Below are 19,619 nucleotides of genomic sequence, written 5' to 3'. Positions count from 1 at the left end.
CCAATCAAAGCACTCCTGACAGATGGCCATCCAGCCTCTCAACGCTTCAAGGCAGTGCATTCCACTGTCAAACAGCCCTTACTGTCAGGAAGTTTTTCTTGATATTTGGGTGCAATCTCTTTTCCTTCACCTCGAACCCATGACTCCTGGTCCTAGTCTCTGGAGCCGTAGAAAACAATCTTGTTCCTTCACCCACATGACATCCCTTCAAATATCTACAGGGCTATCATGTCATAAGAACATAAGAACAAGCCAGCTGGATCAGACCAAAGTCCATCTAGTCTAGCTCTCTGCTACTTGCAGTGGCCCACCAGGTGCCTTTGGGAGCTCACATTCAGGATGTGAAAGCAAGGGCCTTCTCATGGGCTGGTATTGCTCCTGCAATCACCTGGTCTGTTAAGGCATTTGCAATCTCAGATCAAAGAGGGATCAAGGCTGGTAGCCATAAATCGACTTCTCCTCCATAAATCTGTCCAAGCCCCTTTGAAAGCTATCCAGGTTAGTGGCCATCACCACCTCCTGTGGCAGCATATTTCCAAACACCAATCACACGGGTGAAGAAGTGTTTCCTTTATTAGTCCTAATTCTTCCCCCACATTTTCAATGAATGCCCCTTGGAGTTCTAGTGACAGGAGAAAGAGAGAGAAACATTTCTCTCTCGGGTCAACATTTTCTACCCCATGCATAATTTTATAGACTTCAATCATATCCCCCCCTCACTGCCATCTCCTCTCAACACTAAAGAGTTTCAAACGGGCTGTCCAGCTCCTCCTCATGTAGGGGAAGGTGCTCCAGTCCCTCAATCATCCTTGTTGCCCTTCTCTCTGCAACCTCTTTTTTCTATCTCCCTCTCAATATCTCTTTTTTGAGATTTGGCTTACCAGAACTGGACACATTGTACTCTGGCGCGTTCCGCATCTCACTGCTTTATATAAGGGCATGACAATCTTTTGCAGTTTGTCACCTCTTAACCTTCTCTTCAGCAAACTAAACACACCCAGCTCCCTACGTCTCTCCACGTAGGGCATGGATTCCAGACCTAGATTCCAGTTGTGTACCGTCCTGACTTCCCTCCATCTCTTGGCAGGCTCCACAGCAGAGAGGGTGTGTCTGGCAGGGGACAGCGCCGGCGGGAACCTGTGCTTCACGGTCTCCATGCGAGCGGCCGCCTTCGGGATCAAGATGCCGGACGGGATCATGGCGGCCTACCCGGCCACTCTTGCGTAAGCCGGGCAGCCTCCCTCCTCAGCCTTCCTGACCTTGCTCGACCCTCTCCTGCCCCTCAGCGTCTTGTGCAAGTGCCTCAGCGCCTATGCAGGTGAGGGCCCCATGGGGCTGGAGAAAGGAATGGGTCTCAGGGATCTCCGAGGTGCTCAGTAAGGCAGATACTTAGTTCTGCCCCATATGGGTGAGCCTAAACATGTGGCTTTGGTGGGAAGCCAGACCTGCAATTTTTTTAAATTTCTTAATTATTATTTCAACCATTCATTTTCCTACTTTTCTTGCTAGTGGCGACCCAAAGCAGCTAACATTAATTTTCTTCTCCCCCATTTTATCCTAAAACAACCTTGTAAGGTAGGCTAGTCTCAGAGAGTGTGACTTATCCCAGCAAGCTTCCGTGGCTGGAGTTAGAATTCGAACCTGGGTCTCCCAGATACTGACACTCTTAACTGCTACACCACTCTGGCTTTCAGAGTGGGGTAGTGGTTAACTGCAGCCCCCGAATTGGGGCAGAAGCAGAAAATTGTAACAGTGGTGGCAGGTGAAGCCCCTACAAAAGGCTTTTGAACATCTGAAAAATATGTCCATGCACAACTGTGCTCTGCACGCCACTCGTTCCGCTGCTGATAAGGTTTAAAATCCTCCAGCCACTGGATTGCTTTATCTCTCCAGTGTCGTAATAGAACTCTTTTAACAGCAGTAGAGTCACAGAAGGTTCCATCTCCATTGACCACCCTTTGTCTCTAAGAGGCAGGCAAATTGTTCAAAAGTACATCAGCATCCTCAGAGATCAATTCATATTCCAGCGCAATTCTAGTGTATATGAGTAATTACTTCTTTCCAAAAAGACTTAATACAGAGGTGGGATCCAGCAGGTTCTCACAGGTTCCCGGGTAGAGCAGGTTACCACCATTTATGTGCCGAGAGGGGGTTACTAATTGGTGATTTTGCCACGTGATTTTTGCCTTAGTTACACCCCTCCTCTCAGCAGTAGCGCGCTGAGCAGTCTAGCTGGAGGTGCACTCATGCAGCTCATGCTTCGCGCGCATTCGCTTCCTAAGCGACCAGCGCAGCTGCCAAGCGCCCTTGCCACAGCGCCCCGCCCCAGGAGTGCCCTCGGGCCTCGAATGCCCCCCACCATGCCCCCCCCGGCCGTGTCCCCGCCATGCTCCATTGGCGCTCCGCCACAGTTTGAATCCCACCACCATGGGAACCTGTTACTAAAATGTTTGGATCCCACCACTGGTGAAAGGGCAGGGGCAGTTGGTTCCCTCGAGAGTTTCCCTCTTGCATCCTTTTAGAGGCCCCACCCTGAACGGTTTTATAGGCTTTCCAGCAGCAGAGTTCTACAAAATTTAGCCATTAAAGGTGATGAACAACCTTTGATTTTGATAATGTGGCACTTTGGTTCTGTGAACTATTAACCCTCAAACCAGCCAGAACACCTGTAGAAACGTTTATCTTTTATCAAGATATGGAAGTATTCCTTTTATTGAGCAAGAAAGACAGGAAAAAAAATACAGGCATGAAAAACTTAATCCCACAATTGCTGTGAAGATAAATGCTGAAATTGTCAGATTGCTTAACTGTATTTCAGCAAGTAATGATTTTAAAACAAGCTGAATGTCAGCTTTTACCTTACTGCGTTTTATTCAGGGGTGGCCAACCTGTGGCACTCCAGATGTTCATGGGACTACAATTCCCATCAGCCCCTGCCAGCCTGGCCAATTGACTTAGTGGGGGGGAGCGCCCGGAGAACGGCTGTCTTTGGGCGCCATTTTCCCACCATATGCCTCTGCGTCTAGCCCATGGAAACTTCAGATGGAATAAAATCATGTTAGTCTTCAAAAGGCAGCTGGAATGTTCTCCTGCAGCAGACCAGACCTACCCCTCCACTGGAGATGTTATTGGGAGAAAGCATGTATGAAGATGGGAGCGTTTGGTTGAGACTAAAAAAAACAGACAGCTCTCTTTTCCCGACTGCGAGAGGTGCGAAATGAGGTGGGTGTATTTCTGGCCCGTAGAGAGCCGGTGTGATGTAGCGGTTAAGAGCAAGTGCACTCTAATCTGGAGAACCAGGTTTGATTCTGCACTCTGCCATTTGAGCTGTGGTCAGAGGTGGGATCCAGCAGGTTCTCACAGGTTCCCGAGAGTAGGTTACTAATTATTTGTGTGTGCCGAGAGGGGGTTACTAATTGGTGATTTTGCCATGTGATTTTGAAGTCTTAGTTATGCTCCCTCCTCCTCAGCAGTAGCGATAACTTGAAGCAGTCTAGCAGGAGGCGACAGGGCGCAGTGTGGCAGCTCTGCTCTTTGTGCATCTGCTTCCGCCTAAGGACCAGCGCAGTGGCTGCGTCCTTGCCACAGCCCCACCCAGGAATGCCCCGCCCCCAGAATGCCTGGCCACACCCCTGTCGTGCCCCACCCAGCCCCACTGGCACTACGCCACAGTTTGAATCCCACCACCATGGGAACCTGTGACTAAAATTTTTGGATCCCACCACTGGCTGTGGTGGATTATCTGGTGAATCAGATTAGCTTGTGCACTCCAACACATGCCAGCTGGGTGACCTTGGGCTAGTCACAGTTCTTCTGAGCTCTCTCAGACCCACCCACTTCACAGGGTGTTTGTTGTGAGGGGGGAAGGGGTAAGGTGTTTGCAAGCCCCTTTGAGTCTCCTACAGGAGAGAAAGGGGGGATATAAATCCAAATTCTTCTTCCTCTTAAAGACCTGTTCTCGTTTTCTCTGCTCCCCCCTCCCCAGGGATGGACCCCCAGCAGTCAGAAGACCCCACCTTGGAGAAGCTGAGCCCCTTGAACATGGTGCGGCGAGACACCTCCCTTCTCTTCCGGGACCTGCGCCTGAGCACTTCTACCTTTCTCAGCTCCCTGTTGGACAACACAGGCAAGGCCAATGGGGCGGGTGGAGCAGATGGTAAGGAGCAACCTTCCCTAGGCTGGGATGTCATTTCTGCCTCCTCGCCCTCCTCCTCCGTCCCTTCTCTCACTCATCTCGTCTCTGCAGGGAGCAGCCCTCTCTCCTGCTGCTTGCGGGGCTACCTCAGGCACCGCCTGGCCCAAGTGGTGTCAGTGCTGGCCCAGGCGTGCCTCTTCCGAACCCAGAACCCGGCCCTTAGTAACTCTGCAGCCGGTAGGAGCCACTCCCCTGCCTGCCTCCCTCCCTGTCTCTAACAGCATGCCTGACTGCTGGCAGCCAGCAGGAGATAAAGTTGCAGCCTTGGCATTGTCACGGCTTTCTGTGTAGTCTTGGAAGCAGGCCCGGCCATTGGTACCGCTTGGCGTGCCTCCTCTGGGGCCAGCTCTGGTGCCGCTTGGCGTGCCTTCGCTGGGAGCAGCTGTGGCTCGGGCACGGATTTGGCTGGCAGGGGGAAATGAGTCTCCCCACCTCTGTGTGGCCTTTGCAGACACGATAAGATTTTATTTATTTATTTATTTATTTATTTATTTATTTATTTATTTAAACTTTTATACCGCCCCATTTCCGAGGGGCTCTGGGCGGTGTACAACACAAATCTCGATACAAATAAATGTAGTTAGAACCTTTAAAAACAGCAGTAAGATAATAAGAGGCGTCCCAAGAAACCCTAATTTTAAATCCCTCCCTAAGAGGGAACGGCGAAGTCCTATTAGATTAACTATGTCAGATAGCCTAATTTCTATCAGTTTCTGTCAGCATGGCCAATTGGCCATGCTGGTAGGGGCTGATGGGAATTGTAGTTCCTGAACATCTGGAGAGCCGCAGGTTCCCTACCCCTGCATTAGATGGAAGGACCCAGATGTTAAGAGCTAAAAAAGGGGGGGGGCACCTTCAGCGGCTGGTCCCTCCAAAGGCCTGGCAGAACAACTCCGGGTTTTTACAGGCCCCAAGTGGAACTCTCGCCAAGGTCCCGCAGGGGCCCGGACGGCTGGGAGGAAGAGCTGCTTCCACCAGGCCGGGCCAGAGCCGGGAAGGCCCTGGCCCGCTGGAGGCCAGCCGATCATTGAGGGGCCAGGGACCACCAATAGATTGGCCTCAACCAAACGGAGAGGCCGTAGGGACATATGGGGTGATGCGGTCTCGAAGATACGAGGGTCCCAGATGAACTGTTTCTGGTGGGTTTTCCGGGCTGTGTGGCCGTGGTCTGGTGGATCTCGTTCCTAACGTTTCGGCTGCATCTGGGGCCGGCATCTTCAGAGGTGTATCACAGAGGGTAACAGACTTCTCTCTGTGACACACCTCTGAAGAGGCCAGCCACAGATGTCGGCGAAATGTTAGGAACGAGGTCTACCAGACCACGGCCACACAGCCCGGAACACCCACCACGACCGATTGAATCCGGCTGCGAAAGCCTTAGACGATACAACAAGATGAACTTTATGGACGGGGGACTAAATTGAAAGGACACTTGAACGCCGGCCTCCCAATTTCCTCATCTCCACATTTCCATCTGTTTCCTAATATTCACACACTTTTCTGTTTGGGAGGTTTTTCCGGCTCGGTACCATTTGTCTCCCAGATGCGTGTGCCCACGTCTGTTGTCCAAGTCAGGAGCAAACGTGACCCAGAGATCCCCCCTTTGGCCACCTTTGGAGCTAGAATCTGGACTTCTCTCAGTTTCTTGTAAAAACAGAGAGGACTCCCAAGAACCGCTGCGTCCTTTGCTTTGGGCCGTGCATTTCTTTCTGCTTCTGCATGCTGGCATCACAGCTATATGCTGTTGGGGGGGGGGGGATCTGCGTGGCATGGTGCGTGGGCGCAAAACAAAACGAGCAAGCTGGCATCACTTGGCACACAGTTGTAGCATGGCAGATGGAGATTTTTCTTGCTTTCCACTGTTGACTGACTCTTTTATCAGGGGAGGAGGGTGGGCTGGGGGAGGGATGGAGGCATTTAAGCACGGAGAGTTCTTGGGAGTCAAGTGACAAGAGACAGAATCAGGTGATGTCCCAAGGTCGGGTCATCTACTGTTTATTTATTTTACTTATACTACTTTATCTAGTATTGCTACTTCTTTTATCCCACTGTTCCTACAAGGAGGTGTTTGTTGTTTTCCCCTGTTTCATTTTCTTTGCAACAACGAACCTGTGAGGTAGGCTAGGCTGAGGGAGAGGGACTGGCCCAAGCCCCCCAACAAGCTTTGGTGGAACAGTGGGGACTCAAACCTGGGTCTGCCAGAGCAGCTTTCTAACCCCTACACCAGGAATGGCCAACCTAGGGTGCTGCAGATATTCATGGACTACAATTCCCATCAGCCCCTGCCAGCATGGCTAACCTATGGTTCTCCAGATGTTCTTGGACTACAGTGCCCATCAGCCCCTGCCAGCATGGCTAACCTATGGTTCTCCAGATGTTCTTGGACTACAGTGCCCATCAGCCCCTGCCAGCATGGCTAACCTATGGTTCTCCAGATGTTCTTGGACTACAATTCCCATCAGCCCCTGCCAGCATGGCTAACCTATGGTTCTCCAGATGTTCTTGGACTACAGTGCCCATCAGCCCCTGCCAGCATGGCCAATTGGCCATGGACTGCAATTCCGATCAGCCCCTGCCAGCATGGGCCAATTGTTCATGGACTACAATTCCCATCAGCCCCTGCCAGCATGGGCCAATTGGCCATGGGAATTTTAGACCATGAGTATCTGGAGAACCATAGGTTAGCCATGCTGGCAGGGGCTGATGGGAATTGTAGCCCATGAACATCTGGAGCACCATAGGTTAGCCACCCCTACCCTACACCATACTGGTTGTATCTTTGAAGGGCAGCTGTAGCTCTGCAGCACGGCATGTCGGGGCTTTGATGCAGCTTCTGGCATCTCCAGTGAAAAGGACATCTGGCAGGAGATCGGGGGAGAAACTGTGCCTGAGACCAGAAGGCTGCTTCCAGTCAGTGCCAACAGATACCGGGGAGGGGTAAATCATCAGCCTGACCTCGTCAGAGGCTGTTTTGTTATGTTCTGCCTCGAGGTGATTCTCGAATCTGCCCTTGCATTTTGAATAGGGACGATCAATTGCAGCGTTTTGTTCCGGCTGCTGGGTTTAGTTCTTTAAGGAACTGGGAAATCCTTTTTTAGCAAACAGCTGCCTGGCTAGCTAAGTCAGAGGGGAGGGTGAAATCCTGGCCCAGGGAATGCAATCGCTTCTAATTCTCTCCTGGGCTCCAAGAAGAACATCCAAGTTCTGCTACCAGAATGCTCAAGAGTTTTGTAGCAACCCCCATATTGCCTTCTTGGTGGAGGCCTGAAAGAATTGTGGGGGGATGTCTTTCAGAATCCGCACCCGGATCTTGCCCCTGCGTTAGAGTTTCCAGCTCCGGAAATACCTGTAGATGTGTGGGGGGGGAAGGGTAGAGCCCGAGGATGGCGGAGTTTGGGAAGGGGTGAGACTTCAGTGCGGCAGAAGGCCATAGCGTCCACCTTCCAAGGTGGCCATTTTCTCTAGGCCAGGGGTCTGCAACCTGTGGCTCTCCAGATGTTCATGGACTACAATTCCCATCAGCCCCTGCCAGCATGGCCAATTGGCCACGGGAATTGTAGACAATGGACATCTGGAGAGCCACAGGTTGCAGACCCCTGCGCTCTCTCTCTCTCTCTGTCTCTCGCACAATACTAGAACCACAATACTAGAACAACTCGCACAATACTAGAACCAGGGGGCATTCATTGAAAATGCTGGGGGGAAGAATTAGGACTAATAAAAGGAAGCACTTCTTCACGCAACGTGTGATTGGTGTTTGGAATATGCTGCCATAGGAGGTGGTGATGGCCACTAACCTGGATAGCTTTAAAAGGGGCTTGGACAGATTTATGGAGAAGTCAATCTATGGCTACCGATCTGGATCCTCCTTGATCTCAGATTGCAAATGCCTTAGCAGACCAGGTGCTCAGGAGCAGCAGCAGCAGAAGGCCATTGCTTTCACCTCCTGCACGTGAGCTCCCAAAGGCACCTGGTGTAGCAGAGTGCTGGACTAGATGGACTGTGGTCTGATCCAGCAGGCTAGTTCTTATGTTCTTATGTGTGGGTAAATGTCACATACAAGAATCCCTTTTGCAAGCACAACCCTTTCAGTTCAGTTACAACTTAAATCAACTCTGACAGTCTTTAATCTCAGGATACATCATTTCAATATACATAAACTCTACGGATTCGATCACAGCTTTGAAAAAAAGGATCTCTTTTTTCGGCAGTAGGACGGGATAAAACTCGATCCAGCTGCCCGGAGGGGCAGGCAAATAACAGAAGTTCTTAGCAGAAGGAGCAAGACAAGAGAGGGAAGAACGTGTTGTGATGGGCAGAAAGAAAGGCAGCATGGGAGCTGTGTCTGCAGCAGTGGTGTCGCGCCAAGGGAGTGGGGTGGGGTGTGATGCACCGAGCGCATGCCGGTGTGGGGGCGTGGTGGTGGATTCTGGGGCATGGCGGGGGCACAGGGCGCACCCTTCCCCCGTGCGCAGTTCCCCCTCGCTATGGCTCCGGTCTGCAGTACGCCCAAAATCTGAGCTCTCTCTCGTTCCCTTTGTCTCTTCTTCGGCACACAGAGTCCATGAGGAAAAGTGTTTCGGAGGAGGCTCTGAAATCCAAACCAACCCCCCACTCCGAAGAGTCCCGCAAGAGCCAGACGTGCCACAATCTCTCGGGCATCGCGGACTCCCCCCACCTTGACCAGAGCTGCCCCTCCAGTCCCTTGGGGCATCGCCAGGCCGACTTCTTTCTGAGCGAGGGCAAGCAAGAGGGCCCGACCTACAGCAACGACGGCGGGCTGACCTTTCCGGACGGCTTTCAGCCCCTGCGCTCTGACCAGCCGGCTCCTCGTCTGCATCTGGAGCTGTCGCCTATCTTCAAAAACCCCTTCATGTCTCCTCTCCTGGCTCCGGACGCCATGCTGAAGGGCCTGCCACCAGTCCATATAGTGGTGAGTGCGTTGCAGGAGACAGCAAAGGGGGGCAAGGCGCAGAAATGGCTGTGCTGGCCCGTGACAGGGTGGTCCACCTAGCTTAGCAACCCATCTACCCAAAGTAGCCAATCGGATGCCTTGAACAACATTCATTTGCAGAGGATGACGGGGTTGGTTACCTGATTGGCCGACCCAATGCCAGGGCTGCAGGTGACCCCGCATCTGTAGAAACACCGCTGGGTTTTCCCCCCAGCCTCTTATTCTTCTGCTGCAAGATCTATTTATTTATCTATGTCAGGGGTCTGCAACCTGCAGCTCTCCAGATGTTCATGGACTACAAATCCCATCAGCCCCTGCCAGCATGGCTAACCTATGGTTCTCCAAATCCCATCAGCCCCTGCCAGCATGGCCAATTGGGCATGGAAATTGTAGACCATGAATATCTGGAGAACCATAGGTTGGCCATGCTGGCAGGGGCTGATGGGATTTGTAGTCCATGAACATCTGGAGAGCTGCAGGTTGCAGACCCCTGATCTATGTCATGCCTAATTCGCCTTTTCCCAGAGCCCTAGCGAGGGTGAACTGCCCCTGGGGCACGCAATGGTGTGCCCTGCTCTCCATGCCCTGAACACCTGACTTTCCCTGCACCGGTGCTACCGTGCAAGGTGTCCCTCCACGCCTCTGGGCCACGCCACTGTCTCTTCCTAATTGATTTAAGGGGGTTGTGCCGAAAGTGAGTCTAATACCCAGGGCACATTCTATAAAACAATTATATCAGAGTCAAAATAAGACAGTGTCTTATATTAATTTGTTCAAAGATGCGCTATGTCTTATTTTCAGGGATGTCTTATTTTTTCTGCTCCACAGCCAGAGCTTATGTTCTAGCCGACAGATAGCCTAAACAAAATCTTGTTATCGTTTCCAGTTGGGATGCCTTATATTTTGCACTTCAGCAAAACCTCTACTACGTCTTATTTTCAGGGGATGTCTTATATTCGGGGAAACAGGGTAGGACCAATCAGAAATCCCAAAACAGAACTGAAACGAAGCACTTAACGATTAACGTGACACATGAAACGATGCAAAAATCATATACCCTGTTTCCCCAAATATAAGACTTCCCCTGAAAATAAGACGTCGTAGAGGTTTTGCTAAAGTGCAAAATATAAGGCATCCCCCGAAAGTAAGACGTAGCAAAGTTTTTGTTTGGAACCATGCATGACGAACAGAACACAGAAAAATAAGACATCCCCTGAAAATAAGACATAGCGCATCTTTGGGAGCAAAAATTAATATAAGACACTGTCTTATTTTCGGGGAAACACGGTAGTAGGATCCTAGTTTCAGCGATGCGCCAAACACACACACACATGGTTTCCATGCACGTTGAGGCTGTGGCTCAGCAGAAAAGCATCTGCTCAGGTTCCCGGCACCTCCAGTTGTAAAAGGACCAGGCAGTAGGTAACAGCAAAGTCTACTACCTGAGAACTTGCGGAGCTGCTGCCAATCCCAGGCAAAGTGGGTCTGATTCTGTATGAAGCCGGTTTATGTGGGCTTCACTAGGAGACGCTTCTCCCCCACAACCAGAGCCAGCATGGCATAGTGGTTAAAAGCAAGTGGACTCTAATCTGGAGAACCGGGTTTGATTCCCCGCTCCTCCACATGAGCAGCGGAGGCTTATCTGGTGAACCAGATGTGTTTCCGCACTCCTACAGCCCTGGCCTTGAGCCAGTCCCAGTCCTCGTGGAACTCTCTCAGACCTCCCTCCCTTACATAGAGTCTGTTGTGGGGAGAGGAAGGGAAAGGAGTTTGTAAGCCACCTTGAGACTCCTTACAGGCGGGAAAGGCAGGATATAAATCCAAACTCCTCTTTGCAATGGTGTAGTGGTTAAGCTTAGGTGCACTCTAATCTGGAGGAACTGGGTTTGATTCCCCGTTCTGCCACTTGAGCTGTGGAGGTTTATCTGGGGAATTCAGATTAGCCTGTGCACTCCCAACACACACACACTGGGTGACCTTGGGCTAGTCACAGTTCTTTGGAGTTCTCTCAGCCCCATCTACCTCACAGGGTGTTTGTTGTGAGTGGGGAAGGGAAAGGAGTTTGTAAGCCCCTTCGAGTCTCCTGGCAGGAGAGAAACGGGGGATATAAATCCAACTCTTCCTCCTCCTCCTTCCTCCTCCTCCTTCTTTGACTTTGCCTACCTTCCTTGTACCCATTCTTCCCCCAAAGTACTTATGCAATTTACCATCAACAAATATCATGTGCCAGTGAGTCCCACAAGCTGATTTTTGAAACGGTTCTTCCATTTTTGTCTGCAGTTGCTCATCAGTTAACATTTTATGACCATGAGCTTCCCCCGTTTCTAATATTTCCTTCCCCTGCCTCCCACCCCTCCCCCAATACTGTTCTCTGTTTCTTTCTTCCACTCATGGCTTTATTGCTGAGAAACCCCCTTAGCTTCCTGCCACAGATGTAGCAAGTAGAAGAACATACCCATAAATACCCATTGTTGGCATGAATCACCTTGAGAGATGATATGCTCACTTATTTCCTCTTCGGTACCTTTCCTGCCGGATGTTGCACCAACTTTTATAACTTACAGAGTTTAGTAACCCAGTTTTCATAAGCAGAGTAATCATTCAAAGCATTTTTGATGGCCTTCCAAGATAGCTAAGATAACGTCAGTTAAAGGCCCAAAACAACAAAAGAATCTGTGGTGTCAGATAGTATTCATTTCCAAAGGGCAGCTGGAACGGAAAAAAAAGCTTTCTTTGTCTAGCAGAGGACTAGCAGAAAAGACAATAGAACAAGGGTTTGTTTGCTCGACTGACCAGAACTGCAAATTTGTACTCCAAAGTCGTATGTTCTGTTGTCCATCTTAAACACGGAGGAGGAGCCGGGGGCCAATTGTCTTATTTCTTTTTCTGAGCAGAATGTTTGGGAGTACAAAGATAAAACCTCCCTGTGAAACAGATGGAAAACAGAATGAAAGTTTAAATTTCTCTACTCGACCAGTTACTGGGCCCTGTTCTGTTCCCCAAGTAAAACAATCTAAAGATGCCCTGTTCTTGGCCGGAACAGAATGGGAGACACACAAGCAAGGTGTAACAGTTCAAAAACAAGGTTTATTGCTTAGAAGAATTGAGACCCTAACTCCTCCCAGGGTCTGACTCAGATAAAGTACTTCCTTGACTGGTGAACAAACTTGAAGCTGTAGACTTTTATTCTTTCTTGGCTCCTTTCAAGAAAGTCCACTTGTCTATGCTTCCTCCTGGTTCCTTCAGTCTTTTGTCTAGATTCTATTTTCTGTTGACAGCTTAACTTTGCATTCTCTAGACTATATACACTTTAGTCTATGTAGAAGAAGAAGAAGAAGAAGAGTTTGGATTTATATCCCCCCTTTCTCTCCTGCAGGAGACTCAAAGGGGCTTACAATATCCTTGCCCTTCCCCCCTCACAACAAACACCCTGTGAGGTAGGTGGGGCTGAGAGAGCTCCAAGAAGCTGTGACTAGCCCAAGGTCACCCCAGCTGGCGTGGGTGGGAGTGCCCAGGCTAATCTGAATTCCCCAGATAAGCCTCCACAGCTCAGGCGGCAGAGCTGGGAATCCAACCCGGTTCCTCCAGATTAGATACACGAGCTCTTAACCTCCTACACCACTGCTGCTCCCTATGTACCATAGACATGACAGATATTGCAGCCTTCCAACTCCCTAGGCACCTTAGCCTGACTGAGCTAAAAAGGGGCATTGCTGGGCTATTAAGGAAGACTGCCTCTAGGGAAATTTCTTAAAGGGACAGGGTCTAACTACAATTCCCTCCCTTAGAACACTATACAAGGAACGAAACCCGTTATAACTGTAGGGATAACTGATGCTTAATAAGAAAATAATAATAGCTTCTCCGGGGGCATAACAGGCCCATAGCCCTATAGAGGCCCTAACCTGGATAGGAGCAGGGTTGACCCAACCCCAAACAACTTGCCAACTACAAGGAAAGAATGGAAAAGTAATAAACCACGTTACTCATAGGTAAACAAACTCAAGGCAATTAACACAAACAATTACGAATCATATCATGAGTCCATGAAGTTCTTCTAGTCGTCTCAATACGTATCTATTCATTCAAATTCAATGGAAGAATAGTATGGTGGAGCCGCGGTCCACTCACCATATTGTCGAGATTACGATTAGTAATGAATCAATCACCAAAGGGTGAGTCCAAAAACTTAGCGTTCGAAGGCAATAAAAGTCCAAGATGCGGTTTGTTGTTTCCACCGCTCTTCTTCATGTTTACATCTTGGACTTTTATTGAAGAAGAAGAAGAAGAAGAAGAAGAGGAAGAGGAGGAGGAGGAGGAGGAGGAGGAAGAGGAGGAAGAGGAGGAAGAGGAGGAGGAGTTTGGATTTATATCCCCCCTTTCTCTCCTGCAGGAGACTCAAAGTGGCGTACAATCTCCTTGCCCTTCCCCCCTCACAACAAACACCCTGTGAGGTAGGTGGGGCTGAGAGAGCTCCGAGAAGCTGTGACTAGCCCAAGGTCACCCAGCTGGCGTGTGTGGGAGTGCACAGGCTAATCTGAATTCCCCAGATAAGCCTCCACAGCTCAGGCGGCAGAGCTGGGAATCAAACCCGGTTCCTCCCGATTAGATACACGAGCTCTTAACCTCCTACGCCACTGCTGCTCCTTCGAACGCTTACCTATGAGTAATGTGGTTTATTATAAGTAACTTTTCCATTCTTTCCTTGTAGTTGGCGAGTTCTTTGGGGTTGGGTCAACCCTGCTCCTGTCTCATTGATTGTATTCTTTCTTCCTAACCTGGATAGCCCAGGTGGACTTGAAGCTAAGCAGAATTGAGCCTGGTTACTATTTGGATGGGAGACCTCCAGGGAATATCAGGCAGAGGCAGCCAATAGCAAACCACCTCTGAACATCTCTTGCCTTAAAAACCCTACAGGGTCGCCCAAAGTCATCTGTGAGTTGATGGCGTTTTCCACCACCATCAGCCCTACAGAGTGTTTTGGAACACTCTCAAGGTACACGTAAAGGGGGCCGGATTCTTTCCTCTCCCACAAGAATTTAGAAGCCACCGACAAAATAGATCGGTGATAGAACTGGGACAGAAAAGGAAAAGTTCCCCTTTGCGCAGAGGAAAAACTGGACTCGAGTCCGGTAGTACAAGATTTCGGGGCATGAGCCTTCCCAGAGCCAAAGATCCCTTCATTAAATACAAGCAGAAATGGAAATCCCTTATATCATAGTCAGTCGGTGGAGGGGAGTCAGGATGCAGAGATACAATACAAAAGGTAGTGAACTTGATTTTTAGAGCGAGGAAGAAATGCTTAGGGGTGGAAAATTAGCATCAGTGGTGAGATAAATATCCACTGTCCCTGTTCAGCCCCTAAGGGCAGGGAATATTGAAGAGATAGAAAAAGTGCAGAGAAGGGCAATGAGGATGATTGAGGGACTGGAGCACCTTCCTTATGCGGAGAGGCTGCAGCGTTTGAAACTCTTTAGTTTGGAGAGGAGGCGTCTGAGGGGGGATATGATTGAAGTCTATAAAATTATGCATGGGGTAGAAAATGTTGACAGAGAGAAATTTTTTCTCTCTTTCTCACAATACTAGAACCAGGGGGCATTCATTGAAAATGCTGGGGGGAAGAATTGGGACTAATAAAAGGAAACACTTCTTCACGCAACGTGTGATTGGTGTTTGGAATATGCTGCCACAGGAGGTGGTGATGGCCACAAACCTGGATAGCTTGAAAAAGGGCTTGGACAGATTTATGGAGGAGAAGTCAATCTATGGCTACCAATCTTGATCTCAGATTGCAAATGCCTTAGCAGACCAGGTGCTGAGGAGCAGCAGCAGCAGCAGAAGGCCCTTGCTTTCACATCCTGCATGTGAGCTCCCAAAGGCACCTGGTGGGCCACTGCGAGTAGCAGAGTGCTGGACTAGATGGACTGTGGTCTGATCCAGCAGGCTCGTTCTTATGTTCTTATGTTCTTATGAATGGGATCCACTGTTCTGAATTTGTGAATGAACTCATGTTCAACACAGTGGATCATTCAATGGCAGAGTAGAAAGGCTGCAGGCGGTTTTTGTGAATCGGTTGAACGCTGCTGCCAGGAGATAGCTTTGGCCAGTTCATGGAGGGATACGTCTGCCTGAGTTTCTTCACCATGAAGACAACTCACTGTTCGGATAAACAAGTGGCTCTGGTGATTTGGGGAAGTCTCTCAATGGGGCTCGTTGCCCGCTGATGTGGGCAACGGGGTCTGGGAACAAGCCCGATCTGGTTGCCCGCCTGCTAGTTTCCGCGTCTGCAGGGCTAGTGTGGTGTAGTGGTTAAGAGTGGTAGGCTCTAATCTGGAGAGCCAGCTTTTGGTTCCCCACTCTTCCACATGAGGGGCGGACTCTTATCTGGTGATTTGTTTCCCTGTTCCTCCACGTGAAGCCTGCTGGGTGACCTCGAGCCAGTCATAGTTCTCTCAGATCTCTCTCAGCCCCACCTCCCTCACAAGGTGTCTGTTGTGGGGGGAGGAAGGGAAAGGAATGTTTGAGTCTCCTTACAGGAGACAAAGGCAGGGTATAAATCCGACCGTCTTCCAGCCTAAAATTGCTGTGTGGGCACTAGCATAAGCATAAGCATTTTATTGTCATTGTGCACACACAACGAAATTTACAGCAGCATTCCTCGATGCACTCAATTTCAGACTCATACCCCTTCCTCACTTTCCCCTTCCTCCACCCATCCCTACACAGCCCCAAACACATCAACACGAAGCCGCGAAGTTCAGCATCGCCACAGCTCTAGGTCTCTAAGCCTCTTTGTCCTAGTTTTGATAGACCTGTATCGTCTGCCGGATGGTAACAGTTCAAAAAGAGAGCGTGCTGGATGAGACGGGTCTCTCAGAATATTTTGGGCTTTCTTTAGGCTTCGGGAATTATAGAGTTTATTTTTATTTATTTATTTATTTTATTATTTAAACTTTTATACCGCCCCATCCCCGAGGGGCTCTGGGCGGTGAGTTCTTCCAAGGAGGGGAGAGGGCAGCCGATAATCCTCTGTGCAGTAGTGATCACCCTTTGGAGCGCCTTCCTATCTGCCACTGTGCAACTGGAGAACCATACACAGATGCAGTAGGTTGAGACACTCTCTATAGCACAGCGGTAAAAGGACACCAGGAGTTTTCCATTCAGTTGTTGTTTCCTTAGAAGTCTCAGATAGTACAGTCTTTTCTGGGCCTTCCTAACCACCGCGGCAGTCTGTACGCCCCATGAGGAAGGTCCCCTTAGCAGAGGAGACCATTCCTAAGGCAGGTCGGCCTTCAGCAGATTCAGGTATCACGCAGTGCCCCAAATGACGGACCTCTCCCACTCTTTGCCCTAGGCCTGTGCCTTGGACCCCATGCTGGACGACTCGATCTCGTTCGCCCGGCGGCTGCGGGCCCTGGGGCAGCCGGTGACGCTGCGGGTGGTGCAGGACTTGCCCCACGGTTTCCTCAGCCTGGCGTTTTTGACCCGCGAGACCCGCCAGGCCTCTGCCCTGTGCACGGAGCTCATCCACAACATCCTGCACCCCCCGGAAGACGCGCCGCCGCCGCCCCCCACCACCGCCCCCTCCCTCAGCAGACATCGGAAACTGGAGCGGACCTGCCACGCCGCTTACGCAGCGACCCAAGAGAGCAGCTCCCAAACTGGACAGAAGGGGCAGAGCGGCATCCTCGGAGGGACCGGAGGGCCCGCGGGTCCCACGCTCAAGGGAGCTCCCGGCACCCCGGAGCACCCAGCCGGGGGCAGCTCCACCGCCGGTCAGCCAAGCGGGGCAAGGCCTGCCTCCGATCCTGACGTCACTGATGGTCAAGATGCTGGCTCCTCGGGATGCACAGTGGGGCGGGGGGTGGGGGCCTGAAGCCCCTCCCCACCACGGCTGTCTCTAAAACCACATGGCTCCAGCTGACCCTTGTGTGGCGTGGCTTCCTTTTGTGACGGGAATCTTTCTGGTGCTCTCTTTCTCCCTGCTGTGGGTCACGCCCGGGACTCTCCTCCTCCGTGGTGCGTGCTGTGAGGAATTGCCCCACATTCTCTCCCCCTATCACCAGCGTGCCGTTTTATATAGATATATATTTTTAAAAAGACACCTGCGTGAGACTCGGAACCCCCCTCCTGCCCCCCTTCCCCCCCTAGGTTCAGAGTTTGTGAGCAGCCCCTCCACCTTTCCCCAGAGTTTGTGAGCAACCCCTTTTCTGCATTTCTTTACTTGCACATCAGTACAGTCCAGCTCTCTCATACACTACACTCCAAGGTCATCCCTTTGGGGGGGGGGGGCGCTCCATGATTGAGGGGGGTGTCAGTCTTCGCTCAGGGAGGCCCCGTAGCCCTTATGGGGGAGAATCTGTTCTTCCAGCACTGCCCAGTATACCCTCCAAAGCACTGTGTGTCCCTCCAGTGCCCCCTCCCCACAATACACGTGGCCCGCCACTGTTCTGTCCCTCTACCAGACGAGGTGACTCAATACACGTCAGTATTAACCAGGGGTGAGCTGCTCACACTGTGCCCTTTTGACACACCTTTTCGTCACTGTTGCCGCTGCCTCGAACCAAATGGGAAGGGGAGGCCAGAGAGGTCGGGGGCTTCCTCCCCTCCCACAAAGGGCTGCAATGTTCCCTCTCGGCCCCGCCTCTTCAGCAGCGGTTGCAGGGGGGGTGGTGGCCGGGGAGGGGGAGAGTGGGGGAAAGACAAAGCTAACTTTTTTTTTAACGAAATAAAAGGCTGTTTGATTTTCAGAGAGGTATCTCATACTTGGGAGCTTAGACCGTCTTGGGGTTTCCTGGCCGGCAAACTCAGGACCGGCTGGAGCAGACACCGCCCCGTATGCAAAATAACCCCCCTCCCCCGCCTCCAGGGATTTGGCTTGGCAACCACAGTGGTATGCAAACTGAGGCCACTGGCCCCGTACAAAGTGACAAATATAGGCTGGCTGTGCCGGTAAGTAGGTAAGAAGCCACCGGCCCGTGACACGTTGGTCACGTTCCAGTGGTTCAGGATTGTCTCCAGTTAAAAAGGGCCGGGCAAAAGGGGATGTGAAACCCCTCCAGCACAGACCCTGGAGAGCCGCTGCCGGTCTAAAACAGATGAGACTGACTTGTTAGTTTATATTTGTTAAATTTGTACCCCGCCAATCCCCAACAAAAGTCGGTTGGGGATTGTACCCCGCCAATCCCCCTCCCTCCCCTCCCATGCATGCCACCCCTCATTCCCTCCCTCCCTTCCCCTCCCCTTCCTCCACTAGGGTGGGTGGGCCATGTCCAGATGCCGGGCTCCTTCTCCCTCCCTCCCTTCCCTTGCATGCCATCCCTCCCTCCCCTCCCTTGTATGCCGCCCCTTCCTTCTTTCCTATGCAGTGGCGTAGGAGGTTAAGAGCTCACATATCTAATCTGGAGGAACCGGGTTCGATTCCCAGCTCTGCCGCCTGAGCTGTGGAGGCTTATCTGGGGAATTCAGATTAGCCTGTGCACTCCCACACACGCCTTTGGCTGGCCAAAAGGCCGTAATAATAAATATCTATCTATCTCCCACACACGCCAGCTGGGTGACCTTGGGCTAGTCACAGCTTCTCAGAGCTCTCTCAGCCCCACCTACCTCACAGGGTGTTTGTTGTGAGGGGGGAAGGGCAAGAAGATTGTAAGCCCCTTTGAGTCTCCTGCAGGAGAGAAAGGGGAGATATAAATCCAAACTCTTCTTCTTCTTCCCTCCCCCTCCCTCATCTAGGGTGGGTGGGCCATGTTCAGATGCCAAGACTCCTTCCCTCCCCTTCCCTTGCATGCCACCCCTCCCTCACTCCCCTTCCCTTGTATGCTACCCCCTCCCTCCCCTCTCTTGCATGCCACCCCTTCCTCCCTCCCTCCCCCTCCCCATCCCTCAGCTAGGGTGGGTGGGCGGGCCATGTTCAGATGCCGAGCCTCATTCCCTCCCCTCCCTTGCATGCCACCCCACCCTCCCCTCCCCCTCCCTCCGCTAGGGTGGGTGGGCCATGTCCAGATACCAGGCCCCCTCCCTCTCCTCCATTGCATGCCACCTCTCACTCCCTGCCAAAGTTGGGCTCGGGGAAGGGGGGGGGGCTTTGGAAGGATTAATGTTTTGATTTGGCATAAGGCACCTTCTTACTCATACAGGTAGGCCTGAAGGGAGAATTCTATTTGTAAAGCTTCTCCGCCGGGTCACCCGATTTTTAGTCGCCCCAGGGGAGCAGGCCAACGACTGTGTTAGGTCACGGAACCTTAAGCCAATAAACAGATTCTGAAGTATCAATCAGCAGCATTTATTGATGAGGTTTCGAACCACCACACCTGGCACAAGCCAGTTCTGGCAAAGTTGGCATTCTCAGTTCCCTTCATCCCCCGTGGAAAGCCCCCTTTCCCGGTTTCCCAAGAATCTGTGAAAAACAGTCTTTGGAGCTGAGGCGCCCCAAGATCGGCAAGCAGACAGCGAGAGAGCCGCCTGGCT

At 51.3% G+C, this 19,619-nt stretch overlaps 1 protein-coding gene across 1 annotated transcript in view; it reads left to right on the top strand.

Annotated features, from left to right (window-relative positions):
• LIPE (lipase E, hormone sensitive type) overlaps positions 1–17,899 on the top strand; it is a 46,817-nt gene extending 28,918 nt beyond the window's left edge. The window contains 4 exon segments of the mRNA XM_048501707.1: positions 1,088–1,318; positions 3,986–4,156; positions 8,755–9,128; positions 16,504–17,899. Coding sequence (XP_048357664.1) covers positions 1,088–1,318; positions 3,986–4,156; positions 8,755–9,128; positions 16,504–17,025 — 1,298 coding nt within the window. The 3' untranslated portion in view covers positions 17,026–17,899.
• The last annotated feature ends 1,720 nt before the right edge of the window (positions 17,900–19,619 follow it).

This window comes from Sphaerodactylus townsendi, linkage group LG06, assembly GCF_021028975.2.
Source record: "Sphaerodactylus townsendi isolate TG3544 linkage group LG06, MPM_Stown_v2.3, whole genome shotgun sequence".
NCBI classification, from domain to species: domain Eukaryota; kingdom Metazoa; phylum Chordata; class Lepidosauria; order Squamata; family Sphaerodactylidae; genus Sphaerodactylus; species Sphaerodactylus townsendi.
The sequence above is the reverse complement of the archived record's forward strand: the minus strand, read 5'-3'. Positions and strand labels throughout refer to the sequence as shown.